Source organism: Calonectris borealis, chromosome 17 (assembly GCF_964195595.1).
Source record: "Calonectris borealis chromosome 17, bCalBor7.hap1.2, whole genome shotgun sequence".
Classification (NCBI taxonomy): domain Eukaryota; kingdom Metazoa; phylum Chordata; class Aves; order Procellariiformes; family Procellariidae; genus Calonectris; species Calonectris borealis.
This window is the reverse complement of record NC_134328.1, coordinates 4,929,565-4,951,834: the sequence shown is the minus strand read 5'-3', so window position 1 is coordinate 4,951,834 and position 22,270 is coordinate 4,929,565. Positions and strand designations below refer to the sequence as shown.

General features: G+C 45.9%; 1 protein-coding gene across 2 annotated transcripts in view; it reads left to right on the top strand.

Moving 5' to 3' along the window:
- Positions 1 to 22,270, top strand: part of ARHGAP40 (Rho GTPase activating protein 40) — a 38,706-nt gene that overhangs the window by 3,067 nt on the left and 13,369 nt on the right. For both annotated transcript variants that reach the window (XM_075166339.1, XM_075166340.1), the window contains exons 2-3: positions 15,307 to 15,509; positions 19,974 to 20,194. In XM_075166339.1, the coding sequence (XP_075022440.1) occupies positions 15,307 to 15,509; positions 19,974 to 20,194 (424 nt within the window). The remainder of the gene's footprint in view (positions 1 to 15,306; positions 15,510 to 19,973; positions 20,195 to 22,270) is intronic.

The following is a 22,270-nucleotide window of genomic DNA, read 5'->3' as shown; positions in this document are numbered from 1 at the left end:
GGGCCATGCCATGTGCATGACTTCTCTTCTTTCAGGAGTGGATGTTTGGCATTCTTTGGGCAGTAACTCCTATGGGATGCCAGAAATCACACTGACTCATGGTGAGTTCAGCCCGTGGAGCCCATCCCGCTGCTTGTGATTATGGGGCAGGAAATAAACAAGATGACAACCTAATCCATCACGTCTTTGGGCTGAGCCCTGGGGCAGCAGAGTACGATAGTCCATTTCTGACACTCTTTCTGTTTGCAGCTCTGTTGCCCCATCCATTTCCCAGAAGGGAACAGAAAATTCAACTTGCAAAAATCAAAATGAAGTTTGTGAAATGGGCTGGGACGTGAGCTGGGAATTTGAGCTCTTGCATATTCTTTTTCTATGAAAATTAAGGAGGTGCAAAGCGCTCCGTGAAGGTGGTGCTGGGGGCGAGCTCTGCAGCGTGGTCTCCGGTCCCGCGTGAGCTCGACTGACACAGCGGGGCTGGCGTGAGATGGTGGTTACTCATTACAGCCGGAGAGGGAGCTGACTGCTGATCCTTTGTCCCATCTGCCTCCCTTCCATCACACCTTAGAAATGATGTGTAGCACTTTGTCAGCTGGCTGCAGTGATAATAGGTCCCTGTGTTTAAAGGAAGTGAACAAGCAGCTTGGTGGTTATTAATCTGGTGCCTGTCACTGCTTTCTGCCGTCAGTGTCCAGCAAGAAAGATACGGTTTTTGCAAGGCACAGCACCCGGTAGGTGTCAGGCACGTGGTTGAGTAGGGAGGTAAACAAGGTCATCCTCAGAAACCCGCTAAGACTTCTAATTTTATACAGTCTGAAAATGCCCAGGAGGCAGAAACATACTCAATTTAAATTAGTAAGTAACTCTTGGTTATTCATCAGAATAAGTGTTTTTGTGTATTAAGAATAGCTGCTGTGTCTTAGCACTTCCTCCTATTGTTACAGCTCTTCCTTGAGCAGTGGAAATGTTTTGGGTGGTTTAAATTACATTTACAGTACTAATTAGGTCTAAGCAACTTTACAGTTCACTTATCTAAATATACATCTGTGTCTAAAGAGCGTATGATTTCTTTTTTAACTCCTTCACTCCCCCAAGCCACGACATTATCAACGGGGGTGGGCAGCTGGCAGCAGTCATGTACCCAACCACTGGCCCGTGTCTGGTGGAGATCTCTGCTCAGAGCTGCTGGTAACGTGGTGAAGCGGCTGTGGCTCTGCTGCCAGCCTGCCAGTCCCGCTCTCCTCCAGCATCGCATCCCGCCGGTACCAGGGATTCCTCCTTTGCCCAACGTTTTTTCTTTTTTCTTAAATGTGAGATTAATAGCCATCTGCGTACAAACAATCTCAGCTTAGGAAGCATCTGTTGTTGCTGTTTGTCCGCTGCCTGAAGTCCTAATCCTCTGTTTGTTACAACTCCTGGGTGCAGTAAAGCAGATTATGTGCTCTGACACACAGCTTGGGGCTGCAGGCAGGCTGGGTTTTACAGTAAGCAGGGTCTGACCGTTCGTCGTTGGGTCTGAGCCACCCTAAGCGTGGGCAGAGCCGGGAAGGTCGAGGGGACGATGCTGGGCAGTTGGGGAAGGTGATGCTTTACCTCTCCGCTTGCTCTGGCTTGATACCCCAGCTCCCGTGGGCGAGCCTGTATCTCTCCCAGTAGGATGACAAATTAGGTCTTGTCTCGTGAAGTAAAAAGTCACGAGCAGAAGCACTTCGCAGGGTTTGAGTGTCGCTGTGGCTGTTTCTTGACGGCGGTGGGACCGAGGTGCGTGTTTGATCTCTCAGCCCGGGGCAGAGCAGAGCCCACCGGCGCTGCGGGGCTGGCTGCGGGGAGCCGGTGCCTGCTACCCAGGCGTGATCGCAACTTAGCGCTTCGCCCCAGGCCACAGCCGGGGTGCTGCCGCCCGGGCAGGCTGGGAACAAGCCGGGACTTGGATAATCTCACCGCCTCGGTGACTCCAGAAACTGTAATAATCTCTTAATCTTAATGGGTCCACGTGATGGGTAGGTAATACTACTTGAGGATTTTCTTGATATGTGACGGGGTGGAGGAGGGATAAATTATTTTGAGGCTTTCCTAATATTATGTACTCTGTAAAAATAAACCTGCTGGAGAAAAAAGAATCGCGTGTTAGGGATTTCAGCTACGTTCAGGTTTTTCCACTCTACTTCACATTGCAGTATCTTTCGCTTGCATTTGATTTTCATGGTAACAAATTACTTTGGGGATGCTTGGAAAATGTAATGCTGCCATAAGGTCTTGCGATGCAGCTTTGAACATTGTGTTCCAGCCGACCTGAAGGCACTGACGCTGGGTGCTGTCAGGCAGCGTTCAGAGGCAGGTCTCCCAGGCTGGTGGGGTCCCTGCGGTCCGGCAGAGGATTCCTGTAGTCTTTAGGTCTCCGGCCTGCACGTGCTTTGCCTAGCTGAAGTTCCCGTTTATCCAAAAGCATGGTGGGTGTTTTCCCCCCTCCTTTTTGATCCTGAAAAAATCAGCTTTACTGAGCGAGCCAACTCGTGTCAGTTTGGCAGGACGTGTAGATACCTTCAGAAATAACTCGTGCGCTAAAGCTGTGACGATAACAGCGCTGGGTCTGTACCAGTGCTTCATTTGAACTAGTGGGCTGCTGAGAGCATTGGTATGTCTCTTTGTCCATATTTGAGTAAGATTCAGCTCCTGTGATCCAGGTGATCTCGTCCTAGTGAGCTTGGCTCATCTCTGATGACGCCAGGAAGCCTGTCCTGGTGCATGAAACATGCTGAAGAGGTCGAAACTAGAGTTGGAATATTTATCCTGATGCACTCTGTCCGAAAATGCAGACTCAGCTGGCCTCCTGCCCTATTCCTCCACCTCTTTTCTCACAAGTTAGGAAATAAACTTGCTGATTATTCCTCTCAAATGCCATGAATAACCGAAGTCCAGACAGGAGTGAACACGTGAAAGGCTGTAGATGGTAGCGCAGGTGTTATTATCCACAGAGATCTTAAACTTTCAGTGATGCTTGTGTACTGCTTTATATGAGTAATCAAAGCTGAATGTACTAGTAAAGAATTCTGTTTTCATTCTGGATACTTTAAATTTGCCTCAGTTGTGCAACAAGCTCGGCTGAATTATTATTCTGCTGTGTTAGAAACCTGTGACGATGAAGCTCGCTGTAGGAGTGACGGGCAGCCTGTCTGTCTGAAAATCTGCTGGTCAAAACGGCCAAGGAGCTGGCTGAAGTTATTAAAAGAAATGTAATGAGAAGGAATATAGCTGAGGGATAAAAGAAATGTAGTGGTGGGCTGTTGTGTCCATCTACTTGCAGTACTGGCAGCTTAAATGTGCTTTTGGGTACAGGAGAAGGAATGGCCTGAAACCCAACCACTTGTTTCAGGGCATGGTGCTCTTGGTGGGAAGCCCTTTGGAAAGGCTGGGTGCCCCCGGGGAGAAATAACGCTTTCCTGAGTTTGTAAAAACAGCAAAGCTTAGAGCAGCCCCATCTCCTCTCATAGATGTTTTTGTTGTCGTCCCTCCTTGCTCTCCCCTCCCATGTCTCAAACCCTGGGCAGTTTGTGTGGTCGCATATGACGGTGCAGGCTTCTGACCCATGTAACTTTGCAACAACCGTTGCCCGTGTACTTGAAAAAAAGCATCAGAACTGTTTTGATTTACTTTTTGCACATTGGTAAGCTCTTTAGTATTGCATGCATTTTTTTTATAATTCGCTGCCTATGTATAATTCAGTGCTGTTGTAAAAGCTGTGGCTCGTGGATGGGCTTTTGTTATAACTGAATTTCACAAGTTGAGATCTTCCGGACTGGTACGTTCTGCTGTTTATCTTTGTTCAGAGCTGATGGAGGAGAAGCTATATGAATAACCCAAGTTTTGAATTTGATCCCTGATGATTCTTATTAGCACCACTTGTAATGAATAAGCTGAATGAGAAATACAACACGCAATCTATATGCGAGGCCTGTGGGTCTATCGGGAGCAGGAGCGAGCCAGGGGCAGCCAGCTCTAACTCCAGCTGTACACAAGAGCTTGCCCGCAGGCGCCTTCGGTTACCTGGAGAAAGACCCACCTTCTCCAGGGTGGTTCCTTCTCACTGGAAGGCTGTCCCCTTGGTTTGCTTCAGTGTCTAAAATTTGGGGGGAGGAATACAATTTTGCAAGAATTTGGGATAAGTAGAAGGGGGGGGGGGGAAATTCCATAAATATTTTTGCATACTTACTGTGGGGAGTTTTAAGAGTCCCAGACCAAATTACCCTCCCTCCACCTCCCCGGGGGACCGAAGCTGTGCTGGGGTATAGCCGAAGGCTGCGGGGGGGGGGGTTGTGCCCAAACCATGGAAAACTGATGTCATTTAATGTAGCGCAGAGGGTGTTCATCGGGGTCCCTCTGGGACGCAGCCAGGGCTCTGCCTACAGGTGGGCTTAGGACAGAGTCTGGGCTGCTCCTGCTCTGCGAAGGGTGCGGAGGAGGATCGTGGCAGGAGTTTGGGCAGTCGGGCCGCGTTCCTTCTGCAACAAATCGGTTCGCAAGGTGGGGTGAAAGCGGCTGGGCTAAAGCAGTGGCTGGAAAAATAGCTGTATTCGTGGGTAAGGAACAAACTGAGACGGCCTCTGCATGCTTTTATGAAGGGTGGTCTCTAAAATAGCTGCTGCTGCCCTTTAAGTCATTGCAGGCAAAGCAGGCTGAGCCATAGATCCAGTCTTACTGGGAATATTGGAAACAAGGAGCGGAGTTATTACCTGTGCTGGAGCAGCTTTGTGTGTCTTCGTTAAGGAAACTTTAAATACATGACTTGTTTGTCCCTTTAACTTCAGGATTATGAATAGCAAATGTTAGAGGAAAGGGAAGTTACAGAAGCACTGTGAAAGGCGGTTTGGTGGAGAGAATAACAAGGAAAGAACAAAACCTCTTAGGACACCAGGGAGACAGAAATTTGATTGCTTTAACCCTTCGCTTGCTCGTGTGTGGCTTGTTGATGAGATTTTAAAGAAGGATCTGGAGCTTGCAAAATAATTCTCTGTGGGTGTTACGGGTTTACGCTGCTCTTTCAACACCAGTGTCTTACATACAGCTGGGATTTACTCACTGCTCAACTATGGCAAGAAATGCTGAATCTGCTTTTTTAATAAGAGCTCGGATTTTTTGCTGACACCCCCCCGCCCCCCGAGTCCCCAGGCAGATACTTTGTGCTTTTCTTGATGTTCTCTTACTTCAGAGAAGTACAATTTTGAGGAGCAAACACGCTGTTTGACTCCTCCTTCCCAGCGCTGCTTGTGGGAGTTACTTTTTCAGCCAGCTGAGGCTTGAGTTAATGTTTAGCAAGCCTCAGCTTCAGCCCAGCCTTGCAAATAACTCCTTGCTATTTTCTGGTTACTCCGAGGGCTGGATGCTGGCTGTGGGCTGTGTCCTCCAGCCCCGCGTCCCCGGCGTGGGCGGCTCAGCCTCGGGCACCGCTGCCTCGAAGGCGCAGGTGGATTTACTGCGACTTCGGGTGGGTGCGGGGAGGGAGGAGAGGATGCTCACGGACACCCAATCGGCGCCTCGTGGGTGACGAGGAGTGGCTCTTCGTTATCAGCGGCAAGGCTCGGCCGCCGCTCCTCGACTCCACAGCGGAGGGGCAGGGATGGACTGACTGCCGCTCTCCCCGTCCAGGCATGGATAAGCGTGGCGGAGGCGGCTCCGGGGTCGCCAGAAGTGGGGTCCCCAGGCCCTGGGCGGTGTTGGCGCCTGCCCGGCCAGCCCGGCTCGGCAGCCTCGGCAGGTACGGAGCGCAGTCGCGGGGTACGGCTGTATGGGGTGATCGCTGCTCCTCTTCCTCCCGAAGGCAGGGCGGAGAGGTAGGGCAATACCTGGGGCGGGATAGGTGGAAACAAGTTAATTTCCAGAGGTGAGCAGGCTATAATATGCCCTTTAAAACTGTGAAAGGAAACCTATCAAAACTCCTTTTTTTTTTTTTTTATTTATTATTAACTCTACAATTGGGATCCATGCAGCGAGCTGTGGAAGTGGGACCTGGGGGGTGCGTGCGTGGCTGGGGGGGCTAAAACGCAGACTGCATTGTTCTTTGTGGTTCAGTGGTAACGCTGCCCTGGCAGCTCGTGGGGTTTGAGGGCTGTTCAGTGATTTGTAGAACCGTATGAAAGTAAGAACTGCGTATTTATAAATATTGCACAAAGCACACATAGTAAAGATACATCTGAAAATAGAACTACTTCACTTGACAAAGTACTTACGTTTGTGTGCTTAAATGACATTAAATGATTTAAGACTTCATCTAACGTGTATTTGCATCAGCTTAGAAGTTGCACCAAGTTTCAGAGTTTCTCCCTGCTGCAGTAATCGAAACTGTTGGTTTTGTGTGAATGTACTCACAGGGACTTTATTTCTAACTGTAGCTCACGTTTTCATGTTTCTGTCTGACTTCTCATTTTTCCTAGTCTGCTTTGACCTTCTGTGTAGAAGCAAGAAAGGAAATCTTTAAAAGATCCCAAGCAAAATTTGAGATGTAAAAAAAAAAAATTGATAATAATCATAGGGGGAATGACACAGGAATAATATGGTAAATTACTTTAAAATTACCCATGTGTAAGACAACTAGACTGGCACCTTGAGTATTGCAGTGTTTCTTTGATAAAAATCAAAATACTCGGTAACAACTTATGGTTTTTGCCAAACAAGTTAGTTGAGTTCCAGTGTCTGTACTGGTGCCAGAACACCTCTGTGGTCAGGTCTGAAGAGGTGCTACAGCAGGAATCCCAAATCGGCTCGCTAACTTTGACCAAAACACTTAACTCCTAGCAAGTGGCAATTCGCATCTGTTCGTTGGGGACTCACCAGCAGGTCAAACGCCACCCGTATGTGTAACTAAGCCCCTCTGCTAGGATTGACCTAAAACACGCCTATACAATAAGGCGATGATATGCCAACCATCCTGGTTTTCTAATTAATTGATAATAATGGCTGTTTATTTTTGCAGCAGTAACTGGCATGCTTGCTGGTTCCCATTAAGACACCCACCGGCTTACACCTCCAAAGCACCGCTGAGAAAAAGCCATTGCTGAGCCAGCCCTGCCTGCCTCGTGCTCCTCCTCTGGGTGCTGTAAAGCCTGTGGTACGTGGGGTGGCTGGGGTCGGTGGCCCTCGGCTCGCAGTTATTAGTTCTAGAATTAGTTATAAATCTAACCAAGAGGAGGCTTTTCATGGCAAATAGTCAAGCACTTTGTTTTATTTGTAATAACTCCTACCTGAGAAATCCAACCACGGAGCTTATGACGGTCCTTCCCGTCTTCCTGCAGCCCTAAACCTCCCGTGCATGAAGCACGGCTGGATTCCAGCTCGTCTCTCAACCCCTCCTTACTTTGGGCTGGTAGCAGGTTACTCCCGTGACCTCTCCAGTCTCTTGCCCGTTCCCGTACATCTGAGCAACAACTTGTAATTCCTCATTCTCTGCTGTGACGTAGGTACAGCTGGAAGGGTGGGCTACAAGAAGAAATAGGAACGAGTTCTATCATCCTGATTTACTCTAAGTTCAACATTAAAGAAGTTGTAGGACAAATATTTAGTATGTGTGAATCTGCTTTTGTAAAAAGCCCTTGCATTCATGAATGATCACACAAAAAATAAGTTCACAGCCTTTTTATACAGGTTTCAAACACACTAGCAGTCTTTCCTCTGGAAGCCATGTGGTCCCCCACCCCCTGCGTCCCTAAGCCGGGCAGCTGAGGTGTGTAGGGGGTGAGCATCTTGCCTAAAGTCACAGCGGTGGTGGAAATAAAGTAAGGGTGTCCCGTCTGACGTGCTTGTAGCGTGTTTTGAGGATGCGTTCAGTAACTGGGAGGTATTGACTCATTCAGGCCTCGGAAAGATCCCTGGCAGTGTGTGCTATAGGGCTGGGACAGCCAAGTCACTCAAGGGCAGTGAGTCCGTGCCAGCCGCTTCGTGGGAATCCCGTGCACAGCCCGAGGGAGCCCGGGGCAGCCTCTGTGCTGAGGACAGGGTAATGGGTAAGAAAGGTATGCGGAAGCTCCTGTCTGTAGCCAGTGCCACTGGGCTGTGGGTTTTGCGGCCCCGTGCTAACTGGGCTGTGGGTTTTGCGGCCCCGTGCTAACTGGGCTGTGGGTTTTGCGGCCCCGTGCTAACTGGGCTGTGGGTTTTGCGGCCCCGTGCTAACTGGGCTGTGGGTTTTGCGGCCCCGTGCTAACTGGGCTGTGGGTTTTGCGGCCCCGTGCTAACTGGGCTGTGGGTTTTGCGGCCCCGTGCTAACTGGGCTGTGGGTTTTGCGGCCCCGTGCTAACTGGGCTGTGGGTTTTGCGGCCCCGTGCTAACTGGGCTGTGGGTTTTGCGGCCCCGTGCTAACTGGGCTGTGGGTTTTGGCATCCTGGTGTCATGCTGATAGGTGGAACTTGAATGGCAGACTGGATCTTTGTGGCTGCTGGACGGACAAAGTTGCTTGTGTGTTCAGATGAACGTGGATTCAGTGGCGTGTGTGAAGATGGAAATAGGGATGAGAATGCCACCTTTTAATTAATGATTCTCATGTAGTCATCTGGTACATCAGGCTTATCGATTCACAATTGCAGTGAAGATCACAGTACTCCTAAGGCTTTGTTTTGGCCAGGTACCCCTTTCTCGTGGCCGGATTTCCGTGTCAAGGAAAGGCCTTTCCTGCTTGGCTTACCGTGCTAACGCAGGGAAAGTGAACAACGGGCTCGTCTGCAGTGACCTTGCAGTGAAACAAAAACACTGAGAGCATGGCTTATGTCCTCTGAGGCCAAAACAAACTCTAGCGTGATGGGACAGACACCCAGGTAACAGACTAAACTAAACAGGGCTTTGAGTATTTTTAATTTGGCTGTATCTGCCTGGGCTTATCAATCCGGTGTTTGTTCTGCTCTGAGTTTCGGTCTGAGACACCTCCAGGCAGATCTGTAATTACAGGCAAATTTTGCTATTCTTTAGCTTGCTTGTTTAGACCCTTACTAGACAGAGTGGAGACAAGTCTATTCCCTGAGACACAGATGTTGAGGTGGAGTTTCTTTGCCCTTAAATACTTTGATAGAAACGCTTATTGTCAGGTAAGTTATAACCTATGCTTTATTTAAAACTCCCAGCGCTGTGATGGAGGTAACCTCTGGAGCTCAGGTCCATCACAGAAGGCGATGGAGGTGCTGAGCTACAGCAGTGTGTTACACACAAGCATCAGGATTCCAGTTTTTCACTCCCCATAGCACTGGGCAGAGGATCGCTGTTTTGTCTTTCTGGTGTCACTAGGGATGCCAGGACGGGAGCTGGGGAGTGCCTTGTTGTTGGGGTGAGGGAAGGCTGGACCTGGTATGACATACTCCACCATGCAGAGCTATCTGGCGTGTCCTCTTTATCACTTGCAGAACAGGCTTCTTCAAAACAACCTTAAATGACACTGCTCCCCGAGCTGCTTGCATAATGGAAGATCTTGATGAACTGATTGCTGTGTTACTGAAAACAAGCTGTAATCTTGTTAGCAAATTGTAGTAGTGACATCTGAGCTATTCTTGCTGGTGCTATAGAGACAGACCTTCAAGTGTGCCGTCCCGTGGGTGCGAAGTCCTTAACGAAATGCCTTAATGCGAACATAAGTGGTGGTTGGCAGCAGTGCTATATAAAATAGCCTGGGCTAGAGGCACTGTGACTTCTTGTAGGGGATGCTCTCAGTGAAACTACTAGGTATATGAGCAAATCCCCTATGGTTAGAGATATGCAAAGACCTATGTCAGCAGTGGCAGCCCGCTTCTAAGATTGTTTTAATTCTGCCTCTTCAGCTGCTTTGGTTTAGTTAAGCCAGGGAAAGTAAAGCATGGTAAGAGTATATCGGGTAAGTTGCTGTTCATCGCTGCCACAGTAATTTGATAATTAGTCTGTCTTTACTTTTACGGTCTGGTGTAAGGAATTTGAACCAGCCATGTGCTTTTCATTTTCTCTTAAGAATAAACTTCAGTATTGCTCTTTTGTTGTGGGGAGGAGGAGGGAATTGGTAGCCTGGTGTTTGTACTTCGTGTACAAAATTTGGAGGATTGTAGGAGTAACGAAACCAGGCTTTAAAGATTTGCGATAAAGCTTGCTTTTGATTTTAGACCTTTGGTAGAAAAGTTGTGGAGCTTGTGTCCGCAAGGCATCTCCTGGATAAATTTGCTATCTGTGTTGGGAATGGAGTTTTGTGTAATCCTGTGTGTCTGAATAAAATAGTCGATTATGAATATTTCGTCTAAAATTCTGATAACAAGTAGATTGACTTCTTTCTTACAAGGAATTGTTCTTATATTAACATTGATATCTTTAAAAGACTGAGATTTAAACTTCCAATGGTTTCAGTAAGCAAAATTATCTATATTTTATATAGATATAGCTACAGATATGTGACTTACTGCTTCAGGATTTGCTCCAGCTTTTCAAATACTCCTGTCTGTTGTTTCTGGATGCCTTTACCCTACTACATGATTTTAAACAAGAAAACCTGTCATGTTATGAACTGTGGAGGGCTGACCTTGAGGTGATTCTTTCTCTTCAGAATTACCTACACAGTTCTTCGCTTGGGTTTAAGCTGCTTGCTCAGGGTAGGAACTTGGAACCAAAGTGAAAAGGTGCTTTCTCCTGTATGGAAAGCATTTGGTTTCTTTTTATCTTGTGCTTTTGTACCCATCGATTGTTTTTGACCTTGAAGTAAATTGAAAGCCGGCGAGATGTGCGTGTGTTGTGACGCTGACGTATTTTTGTGCTCTGACTTAGTGTCTTTATCTGTCAAAATACTGCAACCAGTTGATAGAATTATTTCTCACTTTTTATTTTCTTCCCCTCCTTTCAAAAGAGCTTATGTTTCATGCTAGTGTTCTGACGTGCTGTGATGCTGTGACTTGGTGCTGCTCCTAACTTGCTCTTGAGGTTAATTCAAACTCCTTCCATCCGTTTCTTTGTTTCATGTGTGCCTTTGTGCTTGCTCCAGATCTTTGGAAATGTCTTTGAAAACTAGGTGCTTGTGTGTGAAAGGACTGCCTTGTATAACGTAATTCTTCTGTTCCTTTTGCTTTTTTCTCATAGTTTTTCTGGAAACAGTATTAAAGGAATTCCATTTTCTTGGCTTACACTTGTCACCTCCTGTTCTGTTTGAAATGCTTGAGAATTCTTTATTCATCTGCTAGAGAGGTATTTCAGTGAGGGAAGGATGTTGAGCAAGCAGCGAAGTAGTCTAGGCAGCTACAGATCCTTCGAGAAGCTCTCTGACAGGAGTGATTCAAGCCTGGAATGAACAAAGGCATAGCAACAGTGTTTATTTTATTTTGATATTCAAAAGGGCTAAGAGTGGCATGAGTGTTTGCAGTGTATTTGCCGTGTGTTGACAGTATCTAGGAACAGATCAAAAACTGCTCTGAGACTTCATATTCCAGCCCAGGACCCGTGAGCCACCAACAGTCACTCAGTGCTATACAGGCACACAAATCTTGCTCAGGGCTACCAGTGCTCTCTGCGGAGAGGATTTCTAGAAGAAATAATAAGAAAATGAACGTGTAAGGTCCATAGTCGCATTTCTCGTAAGTCTGCTGTTAATACGGTCAGGGTTAGACTGAACATGTTAGGGCCTGAGTCAGCTGAATGAATCTCGAGCCCCATTAAAACTGGCTCTGCTTTTAAACAAGAGAAGGTTGCATTAGGGTGGTCAGTCTTTCCACAGAGTCATTCCTTTATGGTTGTCCTTAACTAGATCTGTCTGCCAGTTTGCTTTTTGTTGGGTTAATTTTTAAAACTTTATAATCTTAAGCTTTTTGTTACATTGACAATGCAACTGAGTGAACTTGATTATTCCACCTACTCTTTGCCCAGCTGCAACTGAGCTATTAACATTTTAAGCCAACAATCTACACTTTTAATCTAAACTGTTGCTATGTTTATACGTCACAGATTCCCCTCGGTTGACTTGGGAATGCAATGAGGAAGAACACTCTCTTAGGTACACTGAATCTAAAATTAACCTTCCACCTGGGTAGTTGGATTTGTAAAGCACTGTGCAGTGTGTTCAAGAAAAGAAGTATTTAGACCAGAAAATAAAACACTCTCTAAATTTAAAATTAAATTAGAAGACTCTGCTTTGGTGGTGTCCTGTGAGACAGGAACAACAGCGCTAGCTTAGGACTTGTAGAGCTGGGCTTTGGATCCTGTAACTGCTGTGTAGAGCTGCTGTGTGACATTAGCATCCTGCACCTTGGTGAAATAGGGTTTAGCGCATCAGTCCGTGAGGTTCTTGAGAAAAAAAATTAGGATGGCTTTTGGGCTGTTTGCACAAGTAGTTCAAATATGGCTCTCCTGTATTAGGCGTGTAGTGTGACTGGTGGTGGAGCTTTTTGGTGCAAGCACTACTAGATCACCTGTATTTCCAGCTGTGGAAGGAAGCAAAACAACTGTGGGTGGTACAGAAGCAAAAGTCAGAGTGGGATAGGGGTACAGCAGTTCACTGTTGTCTGGCAAAACTATATCCTTGCACCAGTACTCTGTTGTCTTGGCATAGAATCATAGAATCATGAAGGTTGGAAAAGACCTCTAAGATCATTGGGTCCAACCGTCAACCCAACACCACCATACCCGCTACACCATGTCCCTAAGCGCCTCATCTACACGTCTTTTAAATACTTCCACAGACATGGACTGAAGGTTCTGGTAGATCAAAAATAGCTGCTGGCAAGGCTATAGCCTGAAACCTGGTCTGTAAGGATGTTGTGACCCTTCTCAGATGTGCTCCAGGAATATGCCCTAATGTCTTAGAAAAGTATTAACTCCACGTGGTTGTAGCAGTATCTCCTGGACTAAAACTTGCTTTCAGGATCTGGTATCTGGGTAAGTCATGCAGAACACCTAAGTCAAGAGTCACCCTTTTGAAAGAGCTGAAGACTGTATTTACGTTGGCTTAAAATTTTGTTTTTTTTTCCAGGCAGGCGGGTGGCAGGTGTGGGGAAGGGATTGTCATAGCTGTGTGTGCCGCAGAGCACGTCTGCTGGGTGCAAGCTGCTGCTCGGGTCTAGGGGAGGTTCTGCTGGATCTTCAAACCTGGGTATAAGTGCTGGTTTGGTGTGAATCCACGGAGATTTCTGGGATGCTAGATGAGCCTGCTCTACACCAGGCTGAACCTGAAGGAAAAGTACATTTTAGAGCTGCTTTGATCTGTATAACCTAGATCCCACAGTAGTATAGTGCAATAACTTAGGGCAAGGAGAGTAGCAGTGTGCCTGCTGAGGACCTTCAGTAGAGCAGTTAGGAGAGCTTGTAAGATGGTTCCTTAGCCCGTGTAGTGTTGTGCATTGGGAGACTGCTCTTTAGAGCAAGTTTGGCTGCCAGTGTTTCTGGCACTGATATGGCCAAAACCAAGTCCTTTGAGATAATCTAAAATCCTCCTTCTAGTTTCATGTTGCAAGTGGTGATTTCTATTGACTGGCGTGTAATGGAATTCAGGTGAGATATCATGGCAAGGTATGCTAGCAAGGTGGCTTTGTTTAAATCTAATCCTCTTACAAGAAGGCTGTGGGAAAATGGAGAGGAGTACTAAAGATGAAGAGTTAATGTGAGGGATGTGATCTAAATGTTTAGCTCCTACTGGGTAAAGATATAAGTGAAAAGTTGAAAGGGGAAATAATGATTTGGGATGGTAGCTGTAGTAGAACTGAGAGGGAGGGACATGAACTATGACGGTTAAATAAATAAATAAATCTTTGATTGACTATTTAAGTGCTGTACCAGGCTACGAAGTGGCATCTCAACCGGAGGTCTGTTATTTGGATATCCAGGAGTAGGAAAGGCGGGGGGAAAGGTGGGATGGGTACTGAACAAGCGGGTCACCTCTGCCCTTGTCAGAGGTGGGCTGGGTGGCGTAATAGCTTTTCAATCTTTAACTTTTGTGTTCCTGTAAAACAAACAAGCAAAAACTTTCTTCTTGTTCTCAATGCCATTGCTGGCTCCAGATGTTCCTAGAATGATGGTTATTGCTTTAGTTCTGACCTTTAGAAGAGAAGGGCTGCCTGTGTGCATGTTAGAAAAAGGTATGAGCATAATATGCATGCACATGTGGAAATACAAGTGCAGAATATCCTACAACATACGCCTCTTAGTTGTTAGATCTTCAAATTTAGTCCTTTATGACTTGAAATGCTTCTTATAACAGAAGCAAGTTAGTGCTAGAATTGCTAATAACGGCTTTCTGGAATGAAAGGAACTAAAACTTTCCAGATATTTTGCCATCTATAACTTTCTAAGTCCTTCTAGAGTTAGGAGGCTAAATTGCACTTGGTGGTTGTTTTGTTGTCATGGTTTTCAAGGCACAAGGCTTGATCTGCTTCTTTTTTGTCATGAAACTAGAAAGCAATTCGAATCTGTGTTTGGTGGTAGTGGCTGTTCACAGGTGGTTTTCAAACCATCCAGAGTTAGCATGGTGTGCAGTCTCTTTAATTTTGTATTCATAAGTTGAACCATTGAGGTGTTTTCACAAGTAGGTTCCACTTATCCCTTTTTTTAAAGTCTTTGAAAAAGATATACAGCAGGGTTTAAATGGCTTGCAACCCTTTGAAGTGAATTGAAATTCATTTTAGGAGAGGCATTATTTTATGAACTGATGAGAACCTCACAACTTTCTGCAGAGAGGTTGAAAGCTGAATGAGGCCAGTCTGGGACTTCGGCCACCCATGAATTAATCAACAGGGTGGTAAGAAAATTCTGTATGTTTGGGTTTCCCAGGACACTTGTACTGTTTCACAGCTGAAAAATCTGCTCGGGGCAGGAAAAGAGGGCCTCAAACATCTGAGTTGTTGATTGCATGAGCTGAGGTGCAGGAGACGGAGCTGTGCCGGTTTTTGCATACAGAGGACAAGCCTACTGGGTTCAGTCTGCTGTGGCTGGGAGTTGTTGGACTTGCTGTGCGTGCCAGATTATCGGAGCACATGTGCACCAAGCTTGAAACATCTTGGTTGTCTGGGAATGTAGAGAGTATCTGTGCAAGTTTGCAGGGGAGTCTTGGAAACAAGTGTGGGAGTGGTAGGTGGTGTCTCGGAGGTCGCTGGAAGGACAGCATCGGAAAACCCGTGTTGATACTGTGTCCTCTCGCATGTTTGGACAGCAATTTTTCCCCTACTCTAGGGGATTTGATCCCAACCTTGTGTGTTATTGCAAAACACTAACCAAAGGAAGTCTAGCACTTACCTCTGTTTGGCTTTTGTTGCAGTCATTAATCAATAAAGACCGCTGTATTGTGAATGCCGTATCTGAATACGTGTAGCTTAATCTCTCTCTCCTTATCTCTTCCTCTCTCAGTACCAGAAATTGCCCTTGCGAAATGAGCCAGCTTCCTCCGAAGAGTCCTTTGGCATCCCCGGTGTCAGAGGGCACGAATTCCAGGGTAGAGTCTTTGGACAACTTGTCAATGGACAGTTTTTGGCTGGAAGTAGAGAACATTAAACAGAGCGCTGAAGCCGAGCAAGAGGAATGCAGCCTTGCAGATGTCAAAACACAAGAGGGTAGGTTGCCAAAAATGTTGGGAGTGAGGGGAGGAAGATAAACATCTTAGAAAATTTGCTTATGCACCTGAATGATTTAGAAGCATGTTGAAATATGGTTAGAATATTACCAGTCAAATCAGAGACATATATATTTTTTTTCATTGGGTGGTGGATAACGCCCTGCAGAAGAGGAGTGCTGACCTGGCCTGGTTTCAGCTTCTAAAGCTGACTCTAAAGGTCACTCAGGAGTACGTTCAAGGCTCCAGATTTTTTTCAAACAGCCCCTGCTGAGCGTGGGGGCTCTCACTCCCCACGCGGGTAGCTGTATGGTAAACGTGCTGTGATAGTTGAGGGTGTTCTGGAAGGCTTTTTTCTGTACGTGGTTCTGAGACTTCATCATAGTGGCTTTTATGAAGGCTGCTTTTGTGGAAGGCAGACTTTCCCCCCCTCTGATTCACTGTTCAAAAACCATAGTAAACATTCAGAATGACTTAAGTCCATCCACACAACATTTTTCTTATATACCTCCTGTTTTTTCTCTTTCTTTGTTTCGAAGACTGCTTCATGTGCATGGGGTGTTTCTAATGGGCTTTCTATAGCGCTGATGTTACCCAGTATTTTGGAATAATTGGAACCTGGACCAACTGCCTTTTGACATGGGAGGTACAACATCCTGGGGTGCTGGAGGGATGATAAACTGTGATAAGTGCCCAGCGATCCCGCAGATCGGGATCACACATTTTTCCAGGTCTGTTTTGAAGAATGTGATTTAGTTGGCTGTACATCCTCTCGGATGGTCGGGTTTGCAGCCTGTACAGCCTACGGCTGTTGTGCTGACCTGATGGAAGGATCCACGTATGTAATGGGGAAATGTTTGAGTGAAAGTCCCAGTGTGCTACCGTGCTGGGAAGGGTAGATAGCTATCCTGGGTGCATGGAGGGGGCTCTGGAGAGCAGGGTGGGAAGATCATCAGCTGTGTCTGCCATAGTAGGCAAGGTACCGTAAACGTTAAGGTCTGCTGTTAGTGTCCCTGCATAAAGGTTGTAAGTTTGTTTTTTAGAACTGGAAGAGATGCAAAAGTGAGTCAGAAAATGAGTGCGCCAGGAAGGAGACTCTGGAAAAGAGGCCATGCCATGAGATGAAAGGCTGTCTGGGATATCCGAAACACTGATACGCTAGAGGCAATTCGATTCGTGTGTTTAAGCAGGGACACAAGGAAAAGTGTCTTTTAATGCTGTATATTAATCTAGCAGGCAAGAGCTGACTGCTTAATTGGCCACTGAAACCAGACAGACTTGAAATAATGCTCCGAGTAACGAAGCCTTCCCGGCAGGCTGGGGAAGGAGGCGCGGCAGGCTCAGCCTCCCGGTGCCTTCCGCAAGGGAGCTTAGTCAAATGGGTGTTGTGCTGGAAGCATAAGCAGCAAGGGAAAACTTCAGATGGCGTGGATGCAGGAAGCTGGACTCGGCTGGTGCCTTTTAGCTTTCGAGTCTTTGCAATTTATGGTCGGAGCACCTCGAGGTGGCAACGCAGCACAGAGGCTCCAGGGCTCCTCGGAGCCAAAGGCACCATCGCTCTTTGCATAAAGCCCGAGAAGCTGCGCTTGGGCAGCGGCTAACAGCTCCGTCTGGAGACGGCATGGCTCAACCTGGCAAATAGCTGATCGTAATCGCAGGACAGGGACAGCGTGCAGGCTACGTGTAGATAAGGCGTTGCAAAAATGCTGACCCAGTTGGAGAACGCTGGTCTCCCGTGTGAGCCCTGTGCAAGGGGTGGTGTAATGGGAAGCTACTTGTGACCTGGTGTTAGTGGGAAGCCAGCGTGTAACTGTGCAGAAGAACTGGGTCAGCAGAAATGATGATACTTGTGGCCTCACTAACAGTTGAAGGGGTTAGAAAGTAGCTTTTTCCTGAAATATGAGCAGCCATGTCCTTTCCTTGCTGTTTATCCAGCTCTCTCCAAGGTCTGACTGTACAGCAGACTGATAACGTGTGCACGGTAGTGCAACTAAAATATCTGCTAGCGTCCTTATAGCATGTGATCATGTCTGAGAAGTGTCTGCAAAGAGTGATTCTTTACCTTCAAAAACTATGTAGGAGGTTGTGCTTCATGTTTAGTCTGGAATTATAGGATGCTTAGCTGTCCTTTAGCTTTTTTTGAAACTAAATGCTTTATTATGAGTGCTATTTTTGGCTAGCTTATGTTTCAAGTAAGTTTTTGGAACTGGTGTTCTCTAGTTGTGCAAATTTATTCCTAATTGTGCCCCCCCTGAAATGCTGCTTGTCTGGAACTCACAAGGCAAATCTTAGCAGCTCTCCAGGCTTAAACCTGTGGCTCAGCTTCTGTGGACCCCTCAGTTCTGACCTGTTTCTCTCTGATTTCTCCCTTCTCCCCATAAGTAACCTGTTTTGCTGGTTTCCTTTTGCGTTACTGGCAAACATAACTGGGCCAAAAATATTAAAGAGAGGAATTAAAATCTGGTGCTTTGGCATCAGATGGGGCAGTAGGCTCACACGGATGTCCGATTTAGGGCCTGCTGTTTAGTATTGTGTATTAGATTAGTTTCCTGTTATGACTGGAATTGGGTTTTTTCAAAATTTGCAAGCAATACACTTAACTTCCTTTAGTTCCCAAAGACAAAATAAACCAGAAGCCTTTTGCGCGCTGTGCTGCTGTGAAACCACAGATGTAGGACAAATAGCTGTACAGTGAGGAGCGACGGACGGGACCGCGAGTGCGTGAGCGGCTGTAGCCCAGCGAGCAGTGCCGGGGGCTGCTCTTACCTGTTCGCTTCTGTAGAACCAGACATGGGAAATGACCAAAGCTTAAGACCGTGTGGGAAAGCTAGCCAGTTTGCTGGATGATTCGTTAAAGAAAATACTTGACTTCAAGTCCAACTCTATTTATTGTGATGTGATGCTGAAAAAAGTTCTGTTACATTACAGCGCCCAAGAACACAAAGAGCATGCTCTGAAGGCTGAAAAGAGTTTTAATGGAGTCACAATATGTTTTTGCAAGTTGCATGAACACAGAAGTTTCCCCAGAAAAATGAAATTATTTAATCTCTCAAGAAGACCTGCACGGCTTTTTTATTACTGTTGCAGCAATAATAAAACTTTGCCTGAGCAGCTGTGGTAACTGAGGAGCTATCAGTTTGCATAGGAAAGGAAGAGTGGGAATGAACTGTTCTGTTTCAGTCAGTTCAGCTGTGATTTTTCTCTTTCCCAGCATAACCTTTGGTAGAGCTATGCTGGAGCTGCCTGCAGTGAATGAATGTAGTACGTAGAATTGAAAAGATAAAGGCTTTGTGATGTTCACTGTATTAAAGTTGAAGCCACCTGCTAAATTGCTTCTTTTATCCTTGGATTTCAAGTAGCTGCCTTGCTCAGGGCACTTTCTCACTTGCACAAAGGGTGCATCCCATAAGGAAAAAATTGGCTTCTGTGTTTGAAGTGCAACTCTATATATATTGAAGAATGAAGTGGAATTGAGCTTGTTTGAGTAATGTTGCTGTACTGTCTCCAGGCTTCTCACACTTCATTCTGGAACTGGAATGGTCTTTAATTTTAGTGATGTTTTGAATAGGCACAGACATAAAGCGAATTCACAGAGCAAGAATAACGTTTTTGTTTTTGTTGAATGACTGTTGGCATACCAATCCACTTAAAAAGGTAAAGAATAAGGATGGTGCATACAAATAGTTCTGCAAGTATATTAAATAAAATACATTTGAATCTACCAGTGTCTGGATATTTAAAAAAAACCCAGTTGTTGATACATAGGCACGCATATAGATAAATAAAAATTAAAAGAAATAGCCAAAAAACTGGGAAGAGTACAAAAGCCAAATGTGCAGTGTTGTATGTTGTGGCTTCCCACAGACCTTTTGTCCATCCTCAAAGATGTTGGAGGATGGGGTGTGCTGCAGAGCGAGGCGGTGCCATTCATTCCGAGTTTGCTGCGCGCTATTGCCTGCGGCCAGAGCTCCCCTTTGCACAGGCAGCCCATGTAAAAGCAGATTTAAGCAAGTGCATCTGACGTTCCCCCCATGTCCTGTGAAAGCCCCCACCGGGTTCAGTTCCTGTTGCAATCCTTGTGCTAAATACCATGTAGAGTCACTCGTGCCCAGCTTCTGAGGGAGCCTAGGTTCCTGGCAATGTCCATGCCTCCGTAATTTTTTCTTCTTTTTCCTCAGCTAGGCTGAGGAGAAGGGAGTATGTGGGCAGTTGTAGCTGCCTAAAGCGCTGTCTCTCCGCTGATTTCACCCTGATACCCAGCTGGGTACCTGCGAATAGGGCTAAGACTTTGAGAATAGCCGTGGCTTCCCAACAAAGATGTGGCTCCCTTCCAGGGATGTCCCATTGCTGCCCAAGAAAGGGGATGGCTCAGGCTTCTGGTTTTCTGCCTCTGAAGTGTTTCAAGCACTCAGATTGATGTTATCCTTTCTCTTCTCACTCGCCCTTCTCATCCCTTGCCTCGCAGAGGGAGAAGCTGAAGCCGAGTGGCTCCAGGACGCGGGTCTGTCCGACCTCCTCGGGGACCGTGCCTCGGAAAACGACAACATCGTGCTGCTCTCCACCCTGACCAAGACCCAGGCTGCTGCTGTGCAGCGGCGGTTGGATACCTACTCCCGCTCTCGGAGGAGGAAGAACAAGAATCCTGTGCGTGATGTCCGAGACATTTTTGGAGTGGTCAGCTCTGAGGTATGTTGATTGAGTGGGATCTCCTGAAAGACTTTGTTGCGTCATGGTAGCTGACTTGACTTTCTGAGTCTAGGGCTACTTTCATTTCCAAATAGATGACTTAGGCTTTTGAGCCGCAATGAAGCTGAGATTGTAGAAATTCTGCAGCCAGGTTGCAGTGTTGAGAAGTTGCTACAAAACCTGCAGATCCATAAGCTTCCTAGAGACTGCTGGAAGACTTCAGTGTAGTGCCTACGGCACTGCAGCCTTGTGGAGCACTGGTATCGTTTGGAGCCCTCTTGTGTTTTCTTTATTCCAGTGACTTGTTAAATCATTATTAACCAAAAAAGGAGAGAACTTCATAAGTTCAGTTCTGATAAGCTGATCTTGTACAGCTGGTAATTCTAGAGAAAGGATAGCCACTGCCTTTTTTTTGCTAGAGAATACATGACCATTAACTTTTCAACTGCTTTCCTGCTGTGCTGCTCCTCTTTTGGTTGTGGTCACAAGGTAGAGTATCCTTATTTTCTCCAGGGGCTGCTGGAAAGTATCCCAGTCAGGGCTCCTTGTGACTTTCTCTACTCGGTCAAGTATCTAGTCAGAAGGTATTGAGCTTAACCAAGATCTACCTTTTTCAGTCGCATGGGACCCTTGCTGTCTACCAGAAGCGAATACTCCTTTTCTTCAGCCTGAGCATCTTTGAAACATCTTTTACTATAATGAGATGAATTATACCCAAATAATCCCTCGAGTGCCTTAAGGGAATGACGCTACCAGTCTGCAACATCACTGGAAACTGCTGTGGTTGTGTTCTTTGTAGCTGCCCAGTGTTGAGGTGCAGATTGCTTCCTTAGTGTGAATTGCACCAAGACAGAGCCATGGTTGATTTGCTTTTGTAGAGCATTGTTTGCATTCCTGCACAAATGGGTGTCAAAAAGATGACATTTCTGAAAGCAATAATGCTGCAAGCTTGTCTGAAGTGCCTTAATTGAAATTCATCAAGTTTTTAAACTTGCAGATTAAATAGAAACCTGTCACATCTCTTAATAATTTTACTTTCTACTGTATAGGAATGGAGATTTTTAAGCTCTTAATCTGTGTCCACTCACTAGGTCACTAATATTTGTATTTGATAATTTGCATTTGATAAGCAACTGAGATCAAATCCAATGTTTTAAAGTGACGTTTTGGTATAATGAAGGCATGTACAAAGATACTAAAGCTGCCTGTTTAAATTGCCTTAATTTAATTGGAAGTGAAACATTTTCCTCGCTTCTTACTTTGGGCAAGGTCACTGGACTCTTCCAATAACTCTGCTGGAATTATTCATATTTTCTTTGGCTTAATTTTTTTTAAAGCTTTGCAGTTGCCTCGGAGATCTACAGTTTTACTGGAGGTCACTGAAACAAAAAACAGTGTTGTTTTTTTCCCCTTCTCTTTTTAATGAAAGTAAAAAAATGTATTTTAAATTAGTCCACTTGACTGTTCCTTCTTTGCTGAGTGGCCATGAGCTTAACCTCTGAATTCCTTGCTTGTCTTTTACAGTGCACGCAAGGGGTCATGTTTGCCCTCTTCATTTCATGGGAAGTGACTGATGCTCAACTTAGGCAAATTGAGAGTGGTTTCCATGAAAAATGGTAAACTTCTGAGATGTTAGGATATGTCACTGGATGTAGGCACTGAGCAGAAGCAGTCCTCTACCTTTGAGTAGTTCCTGGAGCAATCCCAGAGGGAAGCAGGCTTTTTGGTTAATTTTTTATACTGGTTTGCTGTGTTGTCCCAGTTCCAAGCACAATTTTGGGGCTTTGAAGGACAAATTCAGCAACCACATGCCAAAACAGGCCTGGTGTTGCTATAACACTTGTTCGAGGCAAAACATGATAAATCCCTTATCGCACAAAAGGATATTTGAAATCTCCACTTTGTAAGCAAGGAAACAGAAATGCAGAAAGGTAACGTTTTTTTTTCCCCACAGTCCCAGAATTGGAACCCAGTATCTGTGCCCTTACTGCTCAATCAGGTTTTGGATGCTTCCCACTACTGACTGCTCTCTTGGTGTACTGGGAGCAGAACCTTTGAATGGGCTCTACCTATGGA